This window comes from Dipodomys merriami, unplaced genomic scaffold (genome assembly GCF_024711535.1).
Source record: "Dipodomys merriami isolate MVZ:Mamm:240054 unplaced genomic scaffold, mDipMer1.0.p SCAF_644, whole genome shotgun sequence".
NCBI classification, from domain to species: Eukaryota; Metazoa; Chordata; class Mammalia; order Rodentia; family Heteromyidae; genus Dipodomys; species Dipodomys merriami.
In genome coordinates, this window is record NW_027206229.1 from 239,088 (window position 1) to 255,796 (window position 16,709).

General features: G+C 46.9%; 2 protein-coding genes across 5 annotated transcripts; one reads left to right on the forward strand and one right to left on the reverse strand.

Annotated features, from left to right (window-relative positions):
- Positions 1-1,261: 1,261 nt before the first annotated feature.
- On the forward strand, positions 1,262-3,416 carry LOC138815479 (sugar transporter SWEET1). Of its 3 annotated transcripts, none has more exons than XM_070004898.1 (6): positions 1,262-1,373; positions 1,605-1,682; positions 1,823-1,946; positions 2,579-2,722; positions 2,849-2,968; positions 3,046-3,416. In XM_070004898.1, exons 1-6 carry the CDS (start codon positions 1,294-1,296, stop codon positions 3,145-3,147), a joined length of 648 nt encoding a protein of 215 aa, XP_069860999.1. In that variant the 5' UTR covers positions 1,262-1,293; the 3' UTR covers positions 3,148-3,416. The 3 variants fall into 3 exon arrangements, with proteins under 3 accessions (XP_069860999.1, XP_069860998.1, XP_069861000.1); XM_070004897.1 differs by having other exon boundaries at positions 1,264-1,373; positions 2,561-2,722; XM_070004899.1 differs by lacking the exon at positions 1,262-1,373 and adding an exon at positions 1,395-1,413 and having other exon boundaries at positions 2,561-2,722.
- A 1,338-nt stretch (positions 3,417-4,754) lies between these two features.
- On the reverse strand, positions 4,755-5,459 carry LOC138815481 (dolichol-phosphate mannosyltransferase subunit 3). 2 transcript variants are annotated; one of them, XM_070004900.1, is made up of 2 exons: positions 5,234-5,459; positions 4,755-5,109 (listed from the first exon to the last, which is right to left on the reverse strand). In XM_070004900.1, the coding sequence occupies exons 1-2, from the start codon at positions 5,442-5,444 to the stop codon at positions 4,826-4,828; spliced, it is 495 nt and encodes a 164-aa protein (XP_069861001.1). In that variant the 5' UTR covers positions 5,445-5,459; the 3' UTR covers positions 4,755-4,825. The 2 variants fall into 2 exon arrangements, with proteins under 2 accessions (XP_069861001.1, XP_069861002.1); XM_070004901.1 differs by having other exon boundaries at positions 5,226-5,305.
- Between the last annotated feature and the right edge of the window lie 11,250 nt (positions 5,460-16,709).

A 16,709-nucleotide genomic window follows, 5' to 3' on the forward strand; every position in this document is an offset into this window, starting at 1 on the left:
ACTGGGCTGGAGTAGTAGTAGTACATCCTTGTAATCCCAGTTATTCTAGAGGCTGAGGTAGGAAGACGGAAAGTTTCAGAGAGTCTGGACAAGTTAACAAGACCCTGCCTCAAAGTAAAAAATATAAAGGGTTAGGGATGTAACTCAGTGGTAGGGCATTTACTTAGCAATGCAGGAGGCCCTGGGTTTAATATACAGGAGGGAGGGGCTGGGAAGGTGGCTCAGTGGTAGAGTGCTTGCCTCCCATGCATGAAGCCCTGGGTTCAATTCCTCAGCACCACATACACAGAAAAAGCCGAAAGTGGCACTGTGGCTCAAGTAGTAGAGCGCTAGCCTTGAGCTGAAAAGCTGAGGGACAGTCCCCAGGCCCAGAGTTCAGACCCACGATGGACAAAAAAAAAAAAAAAAATACAGGAGGGAGAGAGAGAATTTAAGCAACTGAGTATAAACTTCTCAAGAGAACTTGCCCCTCACCAGGCCAAAAGTGTGGGGTGTTTCCTTCTCAGTTACTCAGTACAAGAGTGTTCCCACAGCAATCTTGCAGATTGTACTCCGCACCCTACTGTGGAAGCTCTTCCTGTCCAACTTCTACCCCACTCCCACCCCCTCAGCGCTGGGCTTTGGCAAACTGTGCAGGTACTTCTGCATCTGGGTGAGTCAGGCAAGCTGGACGCCAGCTGAGGCGTGCGCCCCACCCCACAGCGCTGCCTGGCAGAGGTGTGTGGGAGGATGGGAGGGAAAGTTCCCAACAGCAAGTAGGATGGATGAGGGGGTCCGTGACAGGGGCGACAGTGGGTTGAGCCGGTCATGTAAAGCGGGACTTGTAGCTGAAGGAGAGCATCCAACAAAGATGGTAATGAAGGCAATGGAGGTTAATCTGGAGCTGTAGGTAGGAGGCACCTGTGGGAAAGCACGAGTCGAGGCTGGGGACTCCTTGAGTCCCGGGGTAAGCAGAGTGTGAGGAGTGGCAGTGTGTGGCGGGGGAGCGGGGGGCGGAAGGGATGAGGGGGAGACAAAGGCACGGAGCTCTAGGACACCGACTGACCGCGGTTTAGAGGGCGCCCTCAGGCTCTGGACTCCGGGAACCAGCGGCCGAGAGACCGTGTTCGACCCGGCGCTCAGAGGCACGGGGCTGTAGTTCCGGTACAGCACTCTTCGAGCCGGACCGGGTTCCCGCACGGTTTCCGGAAGGACGGCAGGGGCGTGGTCTTGGAGGGGGTGGGGCTAGGCTCTGGGGCGGAGCTTCGGAGCTTGCTGGTCCCTCGGAGCTAGTCGCTGCTTGCCTCTGGCGGGATGGAGGCGGGCGACGTGGCCGACTCGCTCCTTTCCGGAGCTTGCGTGCTCTTCACCCTCGCCATGTTCTCCACCGGCCTGTGAGAGCGCGGCCCGGCTGGGTCGGGGCAGGACCAGGAAGTCAGGAGAATATTGGATAGAGACTTAACCACAGCCCCAGGCTGCACCCGGGACCCAAGTGGAATCGGGTGGAGGGGATTCGGGTTGCGGGGGCAGAGGAGCTGGGGGCCGGGTCTGCGGGCTCTGGGGAGGGTGAGAAGCGCCGGAGGTTGCCCATTCATCCCACTCTTCCCTTCGGGGCCCCATTACAGCTCGGACCTCAGGCACATGCAGATGACCCGCAGTGTGGACAGCGTCCAGTTCCTGCCCTTTCTCACCACGGATGTCAAGTGAGAGTGGACGCCTGAGGTGGGACGGATAAGGGAGGCAGAGGAGGGGCAGGAGGACCGCTGAAGAAGGCTCCTGGTAACCCCCTGCCACACTCAACCCCGCTGGCTGTGCTCCTATATGGCTTCCCTCCTCTTTGCAGTAACCTGAGCTGGCTGAGTTATGGGGTCTTGAAGGGAGACGGGACCCTCATCGTCGTCAACACTGTGGGTGCTGTGCTTCAGACCTTGTATGTTTTGGTGTATCTGCACTACTGCCCTCAGAAGGTAGAAGCCCTCCTTTGGACACACCTTTCTGCTGCACACCCTGCTTCGTTGGCAGGGCAAACACTACTTCCTAGAAAACTGTTAATAGCCTGGCATGGCCTCCTTTCCCTGGAAGGCTCTCCAGCCTTTCCTTTCTCCTTCCTCTAAGAAGCCAGCCCTCGCAGACTGATATATGACCCCCTACTCTAGCAAGGCTAGTAGTTTACCTAGCTTAGGGGCGCTTGTGCTGCCCTGTGCTTCTACCAAACAGGCTGAGAAAGGGCTTTTGTTTCCATAGTTCCTTGGGGACCAGGACCAGTGGCTGAGAATGAGATGATTAGCTCTTTCCCTATTCAATCACACAAGCATTTACCAGGCTCCTACTGTGTGTGCAAAGTTCATGGGGAGTGGGGGGGGGTGGTACCTTTGCCTTCTGTGGAGGTCTCCAGTGTTGTGTGGATAAGAATATTCCATCAAATCACTGGGGGGAAGAGAATGTAACAGAGCAATATGGAAAGATGCAGCAGAGGTTAGCGCCCACACTGGAGTATGAAGGAAGACAGGATGAATTCAGCAAGCAGAGAGGTCAGAGTGTTTTGGGGCACATCTGCAAGTATGACTACTTTCCCCTGCAGCATACTGTACTCCTACAGACTGCAACCCTGCTGGGGGTCCTTCTCCTGGGTTATGGCTACTTTTGGCTCCTGGTGCCAGACCCTGCAGCCCAGCTTCAGCAACTGGGCCTCTTCTGCAGTGTCTTTACTATCAGCATGTACCTGTCACCACTGGCTGACTTGGTGAGTAGGGCTGACCAGAAAGTTGGGTGAAAGTGGGAGACAGGACAAAAGGGTTGGGTAACCAATCACAGAAGTAGTTTGACTTTTTTATGAGGAAATTCTTGGTCTCTCATCCTTTTCCCACAGGCCAAGGTAATTCAGACAAAGTCAACCAAGCGTCTCTCCTTCTCCCTTACCATTGCCACCCTCCTTACCTCTGCCTCCTGGTCCCTCTATGGGTTTCGACTTAAAGATCCTTATATTATGGTAAGAAAACAGACGTTGTGACAAGTCTGCCAAGTGGAAAACTGGCTCCTCTCTTCTTAACAGCCCTTTGATTTCAGGTGCCCAACCTTCCAGGAATCATCACCAGCTTTATCCGACTATGGCTTTTCTGGAAGTACCGCCCAGAGCAAGACAGGAATTATCGGCTCCTGCAAACCTGACCACGGCCACCTAATGCCAATTTGATACCAAAGAGAGCTCCTTTTATTCAGCTCATCCTGATGACCAGTTTCATGGGTGCAAGTGGGAAAAAGAAATGACTTAGAGATCAAAGGGATCAAAGAAAGAGCTTTACTTAGAAGAACAGGTAGAACCTAAGGGATGAAATCACTTATTTTTTTAAGAGACTTATCTTTTTTTTTCTTCAAATTTTGGAGATCAGGCTATCTTTAGAATGTGCCTTAAAATAAACTCTTCCTCAGTCCTTGTCCATCATAGCTCATTCTTTATTCCTGATTTGGTGAAGGGCAGATCTAGTTATTCTCAGGCTGTTAGTGGCTCAGAAAATGAACTTGAAAGAAATAGGAAGCTGGGAAGACCAAGGAAGGCCTTTAAAAGAACAGACCTTGGGCTGGGAATGTGGCTTAGTGATAGAGTGCTTATATAGCATGCATGAAGCCCTGGTTCCATTCCTCAGTACCACATAAACAGAAAAAGCTGGAAGTGGCACTGTGGCTCAAGTGGTAGAGAGCTTGCCTTGGGCAAAAGAAGCTCAAGGACTGGCAGGGGAAAAAAAAGAAAAAAGAAGACCTAGAAAAAAAATGTTTGGGGGGGAGAAATGTGGAGGGAGGTGGGGAAAAAAGAAAGAACAGACCTCAGAGAGCTAATCAGGAGGCTGAGATCTGAGGATCACCGTTCCAAGCCATTAGACTTTTATCTCCAATTAACCACTAAAAAGCCAGAGTACAAACCTTGAGCATAAAAAAAGCTTAGGGAGGGGCTGGGAAGGTGGCTCAGTGGTAGAGCGCTTGCCTTGCATGCATGAGGCCCTGGGTTCGATTCCTCAGCACCACATAAGCAAAAAGAAAAAGCCAGAAGTGGTGCTGTGGCTCAAGTGGTAGAGCACTAGCCTTGAGCTGAAGAGCTGAGGGACAGCACCCAGGCCCAGAGTTCAGGCCCCATGACTGGACCCAAAAAAAAAAAAACAAACTTAGGGACAGTGCCCAGACCCTGAGTTCAAGCCCCAGAACACACACACACACACACACACACACACACACACACGCACATACACACACACACTTTGGAAGATATGAAAAGAGGAACTTAAAGTATTTCCTGCCAGATTTGGTGTAAGCTGTTTATAACACCCCCCCCCCAAAAAAATACTTCCTGACAAGGGTTAAAAGGATCAGGAAAATGAAAAGACATTTCTTTTCTTTTTTCTGCCGGTCGTGGGGCTTGAACTCTGGGCTTGGCCGCTGTCCATTGGCTCTTCAGCTCAAGGTGAGCTCTCCACCTCTACCGTTTGAGCCACAGCAGCACCTCTGGCTTTCTGGTGGTTTATTGAAGATAAGAGTTTCACAGCCTTTCCTGCCCGGGCTGCTTTGAACCGTGATCCTCAGATCTCAGCCTCCTGAGTAGCTCTCTGAGGTCTGAGATATTCTCAGACCTCAATCTCTCTCTCTCTCTCTCTCTCTCTCTCTCTCTCTCTCTCTCTCTCTCTCTCTCTCTCTCTCTCTCTCACTCTCTGTCCCTCCCTCCCTCTCCTCTCTCCTCCTCTCTCCCGTATACACAGTCCTCAATGCCATACTCAAACCACACAAGATTAAAAAACAAAACTGTTCTTTAATGGGGGTTGGGAGGGAGGTTGTCTGGACTGTAATGGGGCTGGAGGCATCAAAAGCGCAGCCCCTTGCGGGCTAAGTCAGCTCGGGCCTCCTGGATCTGGCTCTGCAGCTCTCGGGCGGCGTCCTCGCAGTCGTGAAAAGTGGCCACGCGGTAGCCCACAGTGGCCAGTGCGTAGCAGCCGGCGGTCACCAGCAAGTAGGCGGGCAGCGGCCACAGGACCTCCTGGCACGGCAAGGGCAGCTCCAGGCCCAGAGCGCCCATGGTTAGGGCTGCCCAAGTGGAGCCCAGGAGCGCCAGTCCCCAAAGCCACTGCGCTAACTTCGTCATGGTCACTGTGGGAAGAGAAAGTAAAGCTCGGATTGCCTGCCTTCCCACTGTCCCGCTCCACATTTGAGGCTCAGGCCTCATGGCAGCCACCCGCCTCTCCCTCTCCACTACCTAGACTTACACACGTACCATCTACACGTACCACTCCGCAGCGTCCAGTCCTGCTCTCGGCGCTGCCCGGGCTGGCGTCATCGTCCTGACGTCCCCGGCGCTCGCGCCGCGCCCCCCGCACGGCCTTGTGGGAGTTGTAGTTCTTAGGGTGGTACTTGGCAGGCTCCACGGTGATGCCAATGTTCAGACCACGCTCAGAATTTTCCGCTCTGCTAACCTCAGGCTGCATCTGGAAGGGGCCCGCTGCCTCGCAGCCCTGTTTTAAGCTGGCGTGGGACTTGTAGAAAGCTTGACATCCCTAAATGTTGCAACAAGGTGGAAGATGTAATATTGTTCCCTTTTAAACTCAGTTCTTCGGCGCAAAATTTATTCATTCACTGACACATTTCGTTCAAATATTGTGGGGTTTTTTTTGGGGGGGGGAACTTGGAAGGATTCGTGGATTTTTTTTCAGAGCTAATTTATTTTTTGTAAGTAGTTGTATGAAAGGGTTTCAGTTCCTCAGGTCAGATTATGAGTACAGTGAATTTTGATCAGTGCCACCCCTTGCATTGTTCTCCCCTATTTCCACCCCCATCCCTGCCCGCAAGTTAACTTGATTCAACTTTTACGTAATTTACAATAATTTAATGATTGCATCTTCTCACACTTCCCCTAAAAAACATATTTTAACTTCCTGGTATTCATTTTGTTAAATGGTTAGTTACTCAGAAGCGTTACATCATTAGAAAAAAGACAAAGAACATATATTATTTCAAAAATTTATAATTTGGTAGAAAAGAAAATAGTACAATTTAATAATAGAAAGGGGAGAGATTCCGAATAAGATAATGTGGGATTATTTTCTATTTCTACAGAGGCTTTAAAAAATTATTGTTATTATAAGGTGACACACAAACGGGTTACCGTTTCATAAGTCATGTAGTAACTACATTTCTTTTTGGGCAATGTCATCCCTTCATTTGCTCCCAGTTTTTCACTCCTGTACCCATAAGTTGTATAGCTCATTTTCAACATAGTGTCTAGTGAGTGCCATTGCTGCATTTGTTCCCCCTTTATCCCTCCATTTCTCTGCCTGCCCTTACTGCCCCCATAGACAGATAAGCAAGCATACAAGAAAACTAAAACAAATTAAAAACACCAAAATACAAAAATAGACAACTTCATCTTCACCAAGAGCAGAAACAAAAAAACAAACAAAACTCTTTGTTCTTATTTCCTATAATTAATATTTTATTTCTATTTTTTAATTTAATTTTATTGTCAAGGTGATGTACAGAGGGGTTACAGTTACATACATAAGGTAATGAGTACTTTTCTTGTACAACATTGTTACTCCTTCCCTGGTTTTTCTCCCACTTTCCCTCTCCTCCAACTCCCCCCACACACACACACACACTTGTTTTTTTTGTTTTGTTTTGTTTTGGGTCCGGTAGTGGGGCCTGAACTCTGGGCCTAGGCGCTGTCCCTTAGCTCTTCAGATCAAGGCTAGCGCTCTACCACTTGAGCCACAGCGCCACCTCCGGCTTTTTTCTTTTTTGCTTATGTGGTGCTGAGGAATTGAACCCAGGGCCTCAGGCATGCAAGGCAAGCACTCTACCACTGAGCCATCTTCCCAGCCCCCCCCCCCCACACACACACACTTGTAAGGTTCATTTCCAACATATTGTCTTGTGAGGATTGCTGTTACATTGGTTCACCCTTTGTCCTTTGTCTCATCATTTTCTTCCCTTCCCTTCCCCAAGTCAGATAAGTGTATACACAAGGCACAGGGTACCCAAATCAAATACAATGACAACAGAATATAGACCAAAGGGGAAAAAAATGAAAGAAAAAAATAACTTCATACAGTATTTAAAAAAAAAAAAAAAAAAGCAGGTCACCAGTGTCTCATGCTTGTAATCCTAGCTACTCAGGAGGCTGAGATCTGAGGATCATGGTTCAAAGCCAGCCCAGTCAGGAAAGTCTGTGAGACTCTAATCTCCACTCAGAAAATCAGAAGTGGTGCTGTGGCTCAAATGGTAGTGCACTCACCTTGAGCTGAAGATCTGAGGAACAGCACCCAGCCCAGAGTTCAGGCTCTATGACCAACAAATATACATATAGCAGGCACCAGTGGCTCATGCCTATAATACTAGCTACTCAGGAGACTGAAATCTGATGATCGCAGTTCAGAGACAGCCCAGGTAGGAAAGGCCATGAGACTTGTATCTCCAATTAACCACCAGAAAACTGGAAGTGGCACTGTGGCTCAAAGTGGTAGAGTACTAGCCTGAAGAGCTTAGGGATAGTACCCATGCCCCAAGTTCAAGACCCATGATCAACAACAACAAAAAAAAACCTTGGGGTTAGAAATGGCTCAGTTAGTAGTATTAGCCAATGGGCAAAAGCATCGGGCACTGAGTTTGAGTCCCAGTCTCTGACCAAAAAACAATGTTCTTATGCCTGGCCGCTTGCCATGTCTCTCTTGTACCAACATCCTAATAAAACATTGGTTTTCCTATTTTTAAAAAAAAGTGCTGGGAAGGTGGCTCAGTGGTAGAGTGCTTGCCTCACATGCACAAGATCTTGGGTTCGATTTCTTAGCACCACATAAACAGAAAACAAAAACAAAAACCGGAAGTGGCGCTGTGACTCTAATGGTAGAGCACTAGCCTTGAGATGAAGAGCTGAGGGGCAGAGCCCAAGCCCAGAGTTCAAGCCCCACAACTGACAAAAAAAAAAAAATTATATATATAGGTAGATAGATATAGATATATTATATCTATCTATACAGATAGATAGATAGATAGATAGATAGATAGATAGATAGATAGATAGATAGATGAATATAGATATAGATATAGATATAGATATATTTATAAAGATATATAGATATATAGAGAGGGGGAGATTTGGTTCATGTGACCTCTTCTGAAAAAAAAAAGGCAGGGGCTGGGAAGGTGGCTCAGTGGTAGAGCGCTTGCCTTGCATGAATGAGGCCCTGGGTTTGATTCCTCAGCACCACATAAGCAAAAAGAAAAAAGCTGGAAGTGGTACTGTGACTCAAGTGGTAGAGCGCTAGCCTTGAGCTGAAGAGCTGAGGGACAGCGCCCAGGCCCAGAGTTCAGGCCCCACGACCGGACCCAAAAAAAAAAAAAAAGGCAGAAAAGCAGCTAGAGAAGGTCTCTAGGAGTATGTCCTTTAAAAAAAAAAAAAAAGCTGGCCAGGCCCAGGTGGCTCATACCTGTAATCCTAGCCATTCAGGAGGCTGAAATCTGAGGACTGCAGTTCAAAGCCAATCCAGACAGGAGCCAATCAGACTCTTGTCTCCAGTTAATCACAGAAGAAGCTGGAAGTGGTGTTATGGCTCAAGTGTTAGAGCATTAGCCTTGAGCAAAAGGAGCCCAGGGACCATGCCCAGACCCAGAGTTCAAGCCCCAGGATAGAAAGAGAGGGGGGGAGGAGGAAGGGAGGGAGGAAGGGAGGAAAGAGGGAAGGAAGGAAGAAAGGAAGGAAGGAAGGAAGGAAGGAAGGAAGGAAGGAAGGAAAAGAAGGGGCTCTCACTCAGATTTGGAATTTGCCTCCCTCTGAAACTAAAACTAACCAAAGCAGAAAATGTCAACACACATGTACTTAGTCATCTGCAGAAGGAACTTATATCAGTTGGTTTGTGAAGCATTGAATGATGATAGCAAAGGGGACAGGAAGGCAGTGCAAGGGCTAATGTGTGAGGTCAGCCCTGACATAAACCTAATGACAGCTTTTCATAACAACTGGAGTCCATAAACACACGCACTGCATGCTTCCCAAATGCTACACATTGTCCAAAGAACAATGTCTTGCTTAATTCTTGAGGGCAATGTGGGAGAAGACCAGTTACGGTTGCTATTATACAGCTGAGAAAAGTGAAGTCCAGAAAGGTTATTTGTTCAAGGTTATATAGCTAAGTTAACCGGGCAACTGGGCTCTAAAAGGTCAATGTTTCTTTGTTTGTTTATGGGTGCTAGGAATTCAAGTCAGTACCTTGATCTTGCTTGGCTAGTACTCAAACTACTTGAACCTTGCCTCCAGCCCTCTTTTTTTCTTTTTTTTTTTGGTGGGGGGAGGGGCAGTTACTGGGTTTGAAATCAGTGCCTCTTCCCTGTTAGGCAGGTATGCTCACACTTGTGCCACACTCCCAAACCTTTTTTTTTTTTTTTTTTGGTTGTTTGAGAAAGAATTTTTGCTTCCTTAGCTAAATTCACCTGCCTCTGTATCCCCCAGTAGCTGGGATTACAAATATGTGCTACTGTGCCTGGCTTCTAAAAGCCCCATTTTTAATCCCCAAATTGCATTGCTTCTCAGACTAGGCTGTAATCATGCATACTTTACCCTGCCTTGTAGGAGAAGATGGATAAACTTCAAAAAGATCAAAGAGTTGGACCATAACAATCTGCTAGAGCTGAGTGCCAGTGGCTCACGCCTGTAATCCTAGCTACTCAGGAGGCTGAGATCTGAGGATCATGGTTCACAGCCAGCCTGTGCAGATAAGTCCGTGAGACTCCTATCTCCGATTTAACTACCAGAAAACTGGAAATAGTACTCTAGCTCAAATGGTAGAGCATTCACCTTGAGCTGAAAAGCTCAGGGACAGTGCCCAGGCCCAAAGTTCAAGCCCCACGACCAACAACAAAAATAAATAAATAAAATCTGGTAGATACTGCCCAAAGCTTTCCAAGGTCAAAGACCCTATATGGGCAGACTGGACCCTCAAGAATAGTTATATTTCTTAGAGCTAGGAAAGCTGGACCGGTGTCTCCCAGTTTCTCTAAAGCCCATCAAATGCTGACTAATCCTTCCCTCCCTCATCTGACATTTATAGCTTGGTCTGGAGATATGATGATAGTGGGCAAAGAAACAGAACTGCCTGCAATCCAACATGATTTGTGGCCATCCATAGAAGACACTTGTGAGCACAGAGGAGAAAGGTGGTAACCAATCATCATCTCCCCCTACCCCAAGACAGGATCAAGACTCAGGAAGGCTGCTTAGAGGACATGATCCTTGAGCTGAACTCAGGAGAAGGCTGGAAAAGTATGTCTACATTTTCTTTTAGCATACCTAACCAGCAAAAAAAAAAAAAAAGCCATAACTGTATGTGAGACTCAAGTGATAAAGTGCCAGGGGCTGGCAGAAACAAAAAAGACAAGTATTTGAGTTAAGGGTGAGAGGTTGGTCCTTCAGGTCAGGGGTCTCACCCTATGACTCTCATGTAAGCGTGCTACCATGCCAGGTGGGAGGACTTTTAGGTGCCCACAGATGATTATTTGATCCTTGGCAAGTTTTCCAGGTAGTCAAGTTGTAAAGAGTCCATGCCTGCCCTCAAGGTACCTACAGTGTCCTAAGGGCATCAGGTGAGACATACATATAATTAGCAAAAACTCATACTTAGAAAATTACAGACAGGCTTCAAGGGAAATGGTAGAGCGGAGATGAGCTACTGATTGGAGGCAGTTGGGTGAGTCAGGGTTTCCAGAAAAGATAACCTACAGCACACAGAGATGGGAAAAGACAACAGCCCGAGGGACAAGAGGTCTGAACTCAGACCTGGGCGGCCGGAGAAGCGTTTGACTGGCTCATTTTAGGAATTCAGCAGCTTACAGATGACACAGATTACATTCTTAGTTTCAACAAAGAGCTGAATATATATATGTAACCGCTGTGCTGCTAATGGAACTCTTTCAATAACATTTATTATCTGGGCACAGTGAGGTGAACTTGTATAGTCAGTCCTAGTTACTCAGAAAGCTGAAGCAGGATTGTTCCATGAATCCAAGAGTTCCAAACAGATAGACTGGGCAACACAGTGAGACCTTGTCTCTAAAATAAATAAATAAATAAATACTAATTGATTTTTTTTTTTTTTGGCCAGTCATGGGGCTTGAACTCGGGGCTTGAACACTGTCTTTGAGCTTCTTTGTGCTCAAGGTTAGCACTCTACCATTTGAGCCACAGCACTGCTTCTGGCCTTTTCTATTTATATAGTACTGAAGAATTAAACCCATGGCTTCAAGCATGCTAGGCAAGCATTCTGCCAGTAAGCCACTTTCCCAGTCCCTGAATGAAAGATTTTTTTTGGGGGGGGAGGTCCGGTTGTGGGGCCTGAACTCTGGGCCTGGGCGCTGTCCCTCAACTCTTCAGCTCAAGGCTAGTGCTCCACCACTTGAGCCACAGCACCACTTCCGGCTTTTTTCTTTTTGCTTATGTGGTGCTGAGGAATTGAACCCAGGGCCTCAGGCACGCAAGGCAAGCACTCTACCACTGAGCCACCTTCCCAGCCCTGAAAGATTTTTTTTTATTTTTTTATTTTTTGGGTGGTCTGGTCATGGGGCCTGAAATCTGGGTCTGGGTGCTGTCCCTCAGCTCTTCAGATCAAGGCTAGTGCTCTACCACTTGAGCCACAGCACCACTTCTGGCTTTTTTCTTTTTGCTTATGTGGTGCTGAGGAATTGAACCCAGGGCCTCATGCATGCAAGGCAAATGCTCTACCACTGAGCCACCTTCCCAGCCCCCCTGAAAGATTTTTTTTTTAAGTTGGTTTATACCTGTAATCCTAGCTAGCTCTGTCTCTAAAATTTGTTTATTATTCATTTGTGTGTGTATGCCAGACATGGGGCTTGAACTCACAGCCTGGGCATTAACCTTGAACTTCTTTTAGCTCAAGGCTAGCATTCTACCACAGCTTAAGTGGTAGAATTTCAGCTTTTTTAGTGATTAATTGGACTTTGCTGCCCAGGCTAGCTCTGAACCATGATCCTCAGCTCTTATCCTCTTGAATAGGTTAGACATACAGGCATGAGCCATCTGCACTATTTATTTGTTTGTTTGTTCTATTTGTCGGTTGTGGGGCTTGAACTCTGGGCCTGGGCACTGTCCCTCAGCTCTTCAGTTCAAGGCCAGCGCTCTACTACTTGAGCTACAGCACCACTTCCGGTTTTCTGGTGGTTTATTGGAGATAGGGGTCTCAAAGTCTTTCCTGCCCAGGATAGCTTTGAATCGAGATCCTCAGATCTCAGCCTCCTGAGTAGCTAGGATTACAGGCATGAGCCATCCACGCCCAGCTATTTATTTATCTTTTTAAAAATCCTGTTTACACTGGTAACACTAAGTATTCAGGAGGCTGAGAGACCTAGAAGATTGCAGTTTGAAGCCAGCCTGAATAGTCTGCAAGATATCTCTCCTTTTGAGGATGGGAAGGTGGCTCAGTGGTAGAGTACTTGCCTTGCATGCATGAGGTCCTGGATTTGATTCCTTAGCACCACATAAGCAGAAAAACCTGGAAGTGATGCTGTGGCTCAAGTGGTAGAGCCCTAGCCTTGAGCTGAAGAGCACATGGACAGTACCCAGGCCCATAGTTCAAGCCCCATGACTGACAAAAAAAAAAAATATTTGGGATTGGGGTATAGCTCAGTGGTAGAGCATTTGTTCACCATGTTTGAGGCCATTTGATTCCACTACAGAAATTTATTTATTTATTGGTGTTAGTCCTTGTATTTGGGTTTTAATTCAGGGCCTCACACACTTGCATGGCTGGCTTCAGTTCTGACTTTTTTTTTGCAATTTTTTTATTGTGATTAAGTGATCACATAAATTTCTCAAATTTTATAGTATTATAGGATTGTGATACTTAGTTAAAGTCACAAACACATTCTAACCTTCACAGGGCAAATTGTCTTTATCCTGGTCTATAAAGTTTATGAGTTCTATGAGCTTTGACAATACAATTATTTATTTCACATCGGGTGATATGTACATTCCTTTCCTTTTGCTTAGTGTCAGATGTTCCCTCTTTCCCACTCATTTTTTTGCTGGTTAGAGATAAGAGTCTCTTGGATTTGTTTGCTTTGGCTGTTTTGAATCTTGATCCTCAGATCTCAGCCTCTTGAGTAGCTAGGTTTTCAGGCATGAGTATCCAGTGCCTAGCTTTTCCTTTTTTAAAAAAATAAATATTAATAGGGCTGGGAAGGTGGCTCAGTGGTAAAGCGCTTGCCTTGCATGCCTGAGGCCCTGGGTTCGATTCCTCAGCACCACATAAGCAAAAAGAAAAAAGCTGGAAGTGGCGCTGTGGTTCAAGTGGTAGAGTGCTAGCCTTGAGCTGAAGAGCTAAGGGACAGCGCCCAGGCCCAGAGTTCAGGCCCCACGACCGGACACCCCAAAAAACTAAAACAAAAACAGGGCCAGTGGCTCACCCCTGTAATGCTAGAGACACAGGAGGCTGAGATCTGTGGATTGTGGTTCAAAGGCAGCCCAGGCAGGAAAGTCATTGAGACTCTATCTCCAATTAACCACCAGTTAACCAGAAGTGGCACTGTGGCGCAAGTGGTAGAGTGCTTACCTTAAGCTGAACAGCTCAGGGACAGCAACCAGGCCCACCCAAAGTTCAAGCCCACAACTGACAAAATTTAAAATAAAATAAATAAATATTAACTTTATAAGCTGGGCACCTAGCTACTTAGGAGGTTAAAATCTGAGGGTCAAGATTCGAAGTCAGCTGGGGCAAAAGTAGGGATCTCTTATCTCCAATTAACCAGCACGCCCCCCTCCCCCCGCCAAAAAAAAAGCTGGAAGTGGAGCTGTGGCTCAGGTAGTAGAGTACTTAAGCAAAAAAGCTCAGGAACAGTGCCTAGACCCAGATTCTAAGCCCCAGGATGGGCACACACACACACACACACACACACACACACACACACACACACACACACACACACACACACACACACAATTAGCTCTAGATTTGATTCTCCAGCACATATTGGAGAGAAGAGGAAGAGGAGGAAGAGGAGGAAGCAGGACACCAGTGGCTCAAGTCTATAATCCTAGCTACACAGGAGGCAAAGATCCAAGGACCAAGGGTCAAAGCCAGCCTACACAGAAATGTGAGATTATAATCTCTAATTAGTCACACACAAAAGCCAGGAATGGAGCTGTGGCTCAAGCGGTAAAGCACTAGCTAGCTATGAGTTTAAAAAGCTCAGGGACAGTGCCCAGACCCTGAGTTCAAATACAAGAACAAGCATACACACACACACACACACACACACACACACACACACACACACACACACACACACACACACACACACACACACACACACACACACACACACACAAAATCTACCATCGCATAGAAAATTGGATCATTTATCCCATTTATCAAATGCCTTTTAGGCAAGTATCATACTAGGCTCTCCTCCATTATGTAACTGAAATCCTCATCTTTTTTTTTTTTTTTTTGGTCCGGTTGTGGGGCCTGAACTCTGGGCCTGAGCACTGTCCCTCAGCTCTTCAGCTCAAGGCCAGTGCTCTACCACTTGAGCCACAGCGCCACTTCCGGCTTTTTTTCTTTTTGCTTATGTGGTGCTGAGGAATCGAACCCAGGGCCTCAGGCATGCAAGGCAAGTGCTCTACCACTGAGCCAACTTCCCAGCCCCTGAAATCCTCATCTTTAACCTAATGGAGGTATTCTTAGCTTTATTTTACAATCAAGAAGTTTAAGGTATGGGGAGGTCACCCAACTTGTCCCAGTCAGTCACATGCTAGGCATCAGAGCCAAAACTAGAACTCAGGGCTGATTTTTTTTTTTTTTTTTTTTTTGGTCCGGTCATGGGGCCTGAACTCTGGGCCTGGGCACTGTCCCTCAGCTCTTCAGCTCAAGACTAGCGCTCTACCACTTGAGCCACAGCGCCATTTTTTCTTTTTGCTTGTGTGGTGCTGACGAATCGAACCCAGGGCCTTGAGCATGCAAGGCAAGCGCTCTACCACTGAGCCACCTTCCCAGCCCAGGGCTGTCTGATTTTAAGGAGCAATTCTTTCCTATCATCCCATGTGCTGCCTTGAAATCTAAACTCTGTCATAACTGGGCTTGGGGCACAGAGGCTGCAGAGAGGACAGAGGCTAAGATTAGGAAGTAGGGGGGTCTTCTGAGGTGTCATTCCTCATACCCTCACACACAGAGTCACACATAAATCCCTTCCCAGAAATCTCTTGAAATAGCTGCAGGTCAGCCCTCAGAGCAACTTTGACATAGAGAAAAAGGTGGCAGAGGTTGTTGAGTGTTTTTTGTTGTTTTTTTACTTTCTGGATGTGGGCCATATAGACAGCAATCTCGCTTTCCCGTCCTAGCAGAGCAGCTTCCGCTCAAGTGGATGGGGAGACTTCCCCTGCTCTACTCTTCCAGTTTACTTGGGGTGAGACGAGTCTCAGAGAAGGACTCATTACAGTTCAAGAGGGCCATTTGGCTCAGGTTTTATTGTCACACAGAGCCTCAAATTTAGACTTCTGGTGTTATCTTGGAATTTGGTTTTAGTCACACTGTAACTCTAGAAGAGAGAAAAGGGGCTTACCATGAAATTGATTTGACCTTAATGATGGAATTTTCAAATATATACAAAAATAGAAGCCAGACACTAATAGCTCATGTCTATAATCCTAGCCACCCCAAGAGGCTGAGATCTGAAGAATGTGGTTCTAAGCCAGCCTCAACAAATATATCCAGAGACTCTTATCTATTATCTAACAAAAAACCTGGAAGTGGAGCTGTGTCTCTAGTGGTAGAGAATCAGCTGTGAAGGATCAAAGCCGAGGTAAAGCCTGAAGCCTGGAATTCAACCCCAGTATCCCAGTACCAACAGAAAATAGTACACTCATAAACTTGCCCATCTAAATTATTTACTTATTTTTACCATAGACTTTTTTTTTCCACTTGTGGGGCTCAGTGGTAGAGCACTTGCCTTGCATGCATGAGGCCCTGGGTTCGATTCCTCAGCACCACATAAGCAAAAAGAAAAAAGCCGGGAGTGGCGCTGTGGCTCAAGTGGTAGAGCGCTAGCCTTGATCTGAAGAGCTGAGGGACAGCACCCAGGCCCAGAGTTCAGGCCCACGACCTGACCCCCCCCCCAAAAAAAGGCTAGAACCCTACCACTTTGAGCCACACCTCCCCTTTTTTGGTTTTTGAGTGGTTAATTGGACATAAGAGTCTCTTGGGGGCTTTTCTGCCTATGCTGGCTTGGAATCACAATCCTCAGATCTCAGCCTCCTGAGTAGCTAGGATTACAGGCAGGAGCCACTAGTGCCCAGCATACAATAGCCTTTTTTTGTTTGTTTTTCTTTTCTTTCTTTTTTTTCTTCTTTTCTTTTCTTTTTTGGTATGGTGGATAGAACCTAGGATTGCACTAGCTAGGCAAGTGTGTTGCCACTGAGCTACATCCCAGCCTGACCTTTGTTTTTCCCCTGCTAGTACTGGGACATAAACTCAGGGGCTGGGCACTGTGCCTTAGCTATTTCACTCAAAGGTTGGCTTGGAACCATGGTTCTCAGCCTCCTGAGTAGCTACTATTACAGGCATGAGCCACCAGCAACCAGCTTGATTGTTTTCCCCCACAGACCTTTTTTTTCTTCATGCATTTTTAAATTCCCCCATAGACTTAAATGGTGAAATAATATCTGCAGTTCTTAGGATGGAAAATTTATATAA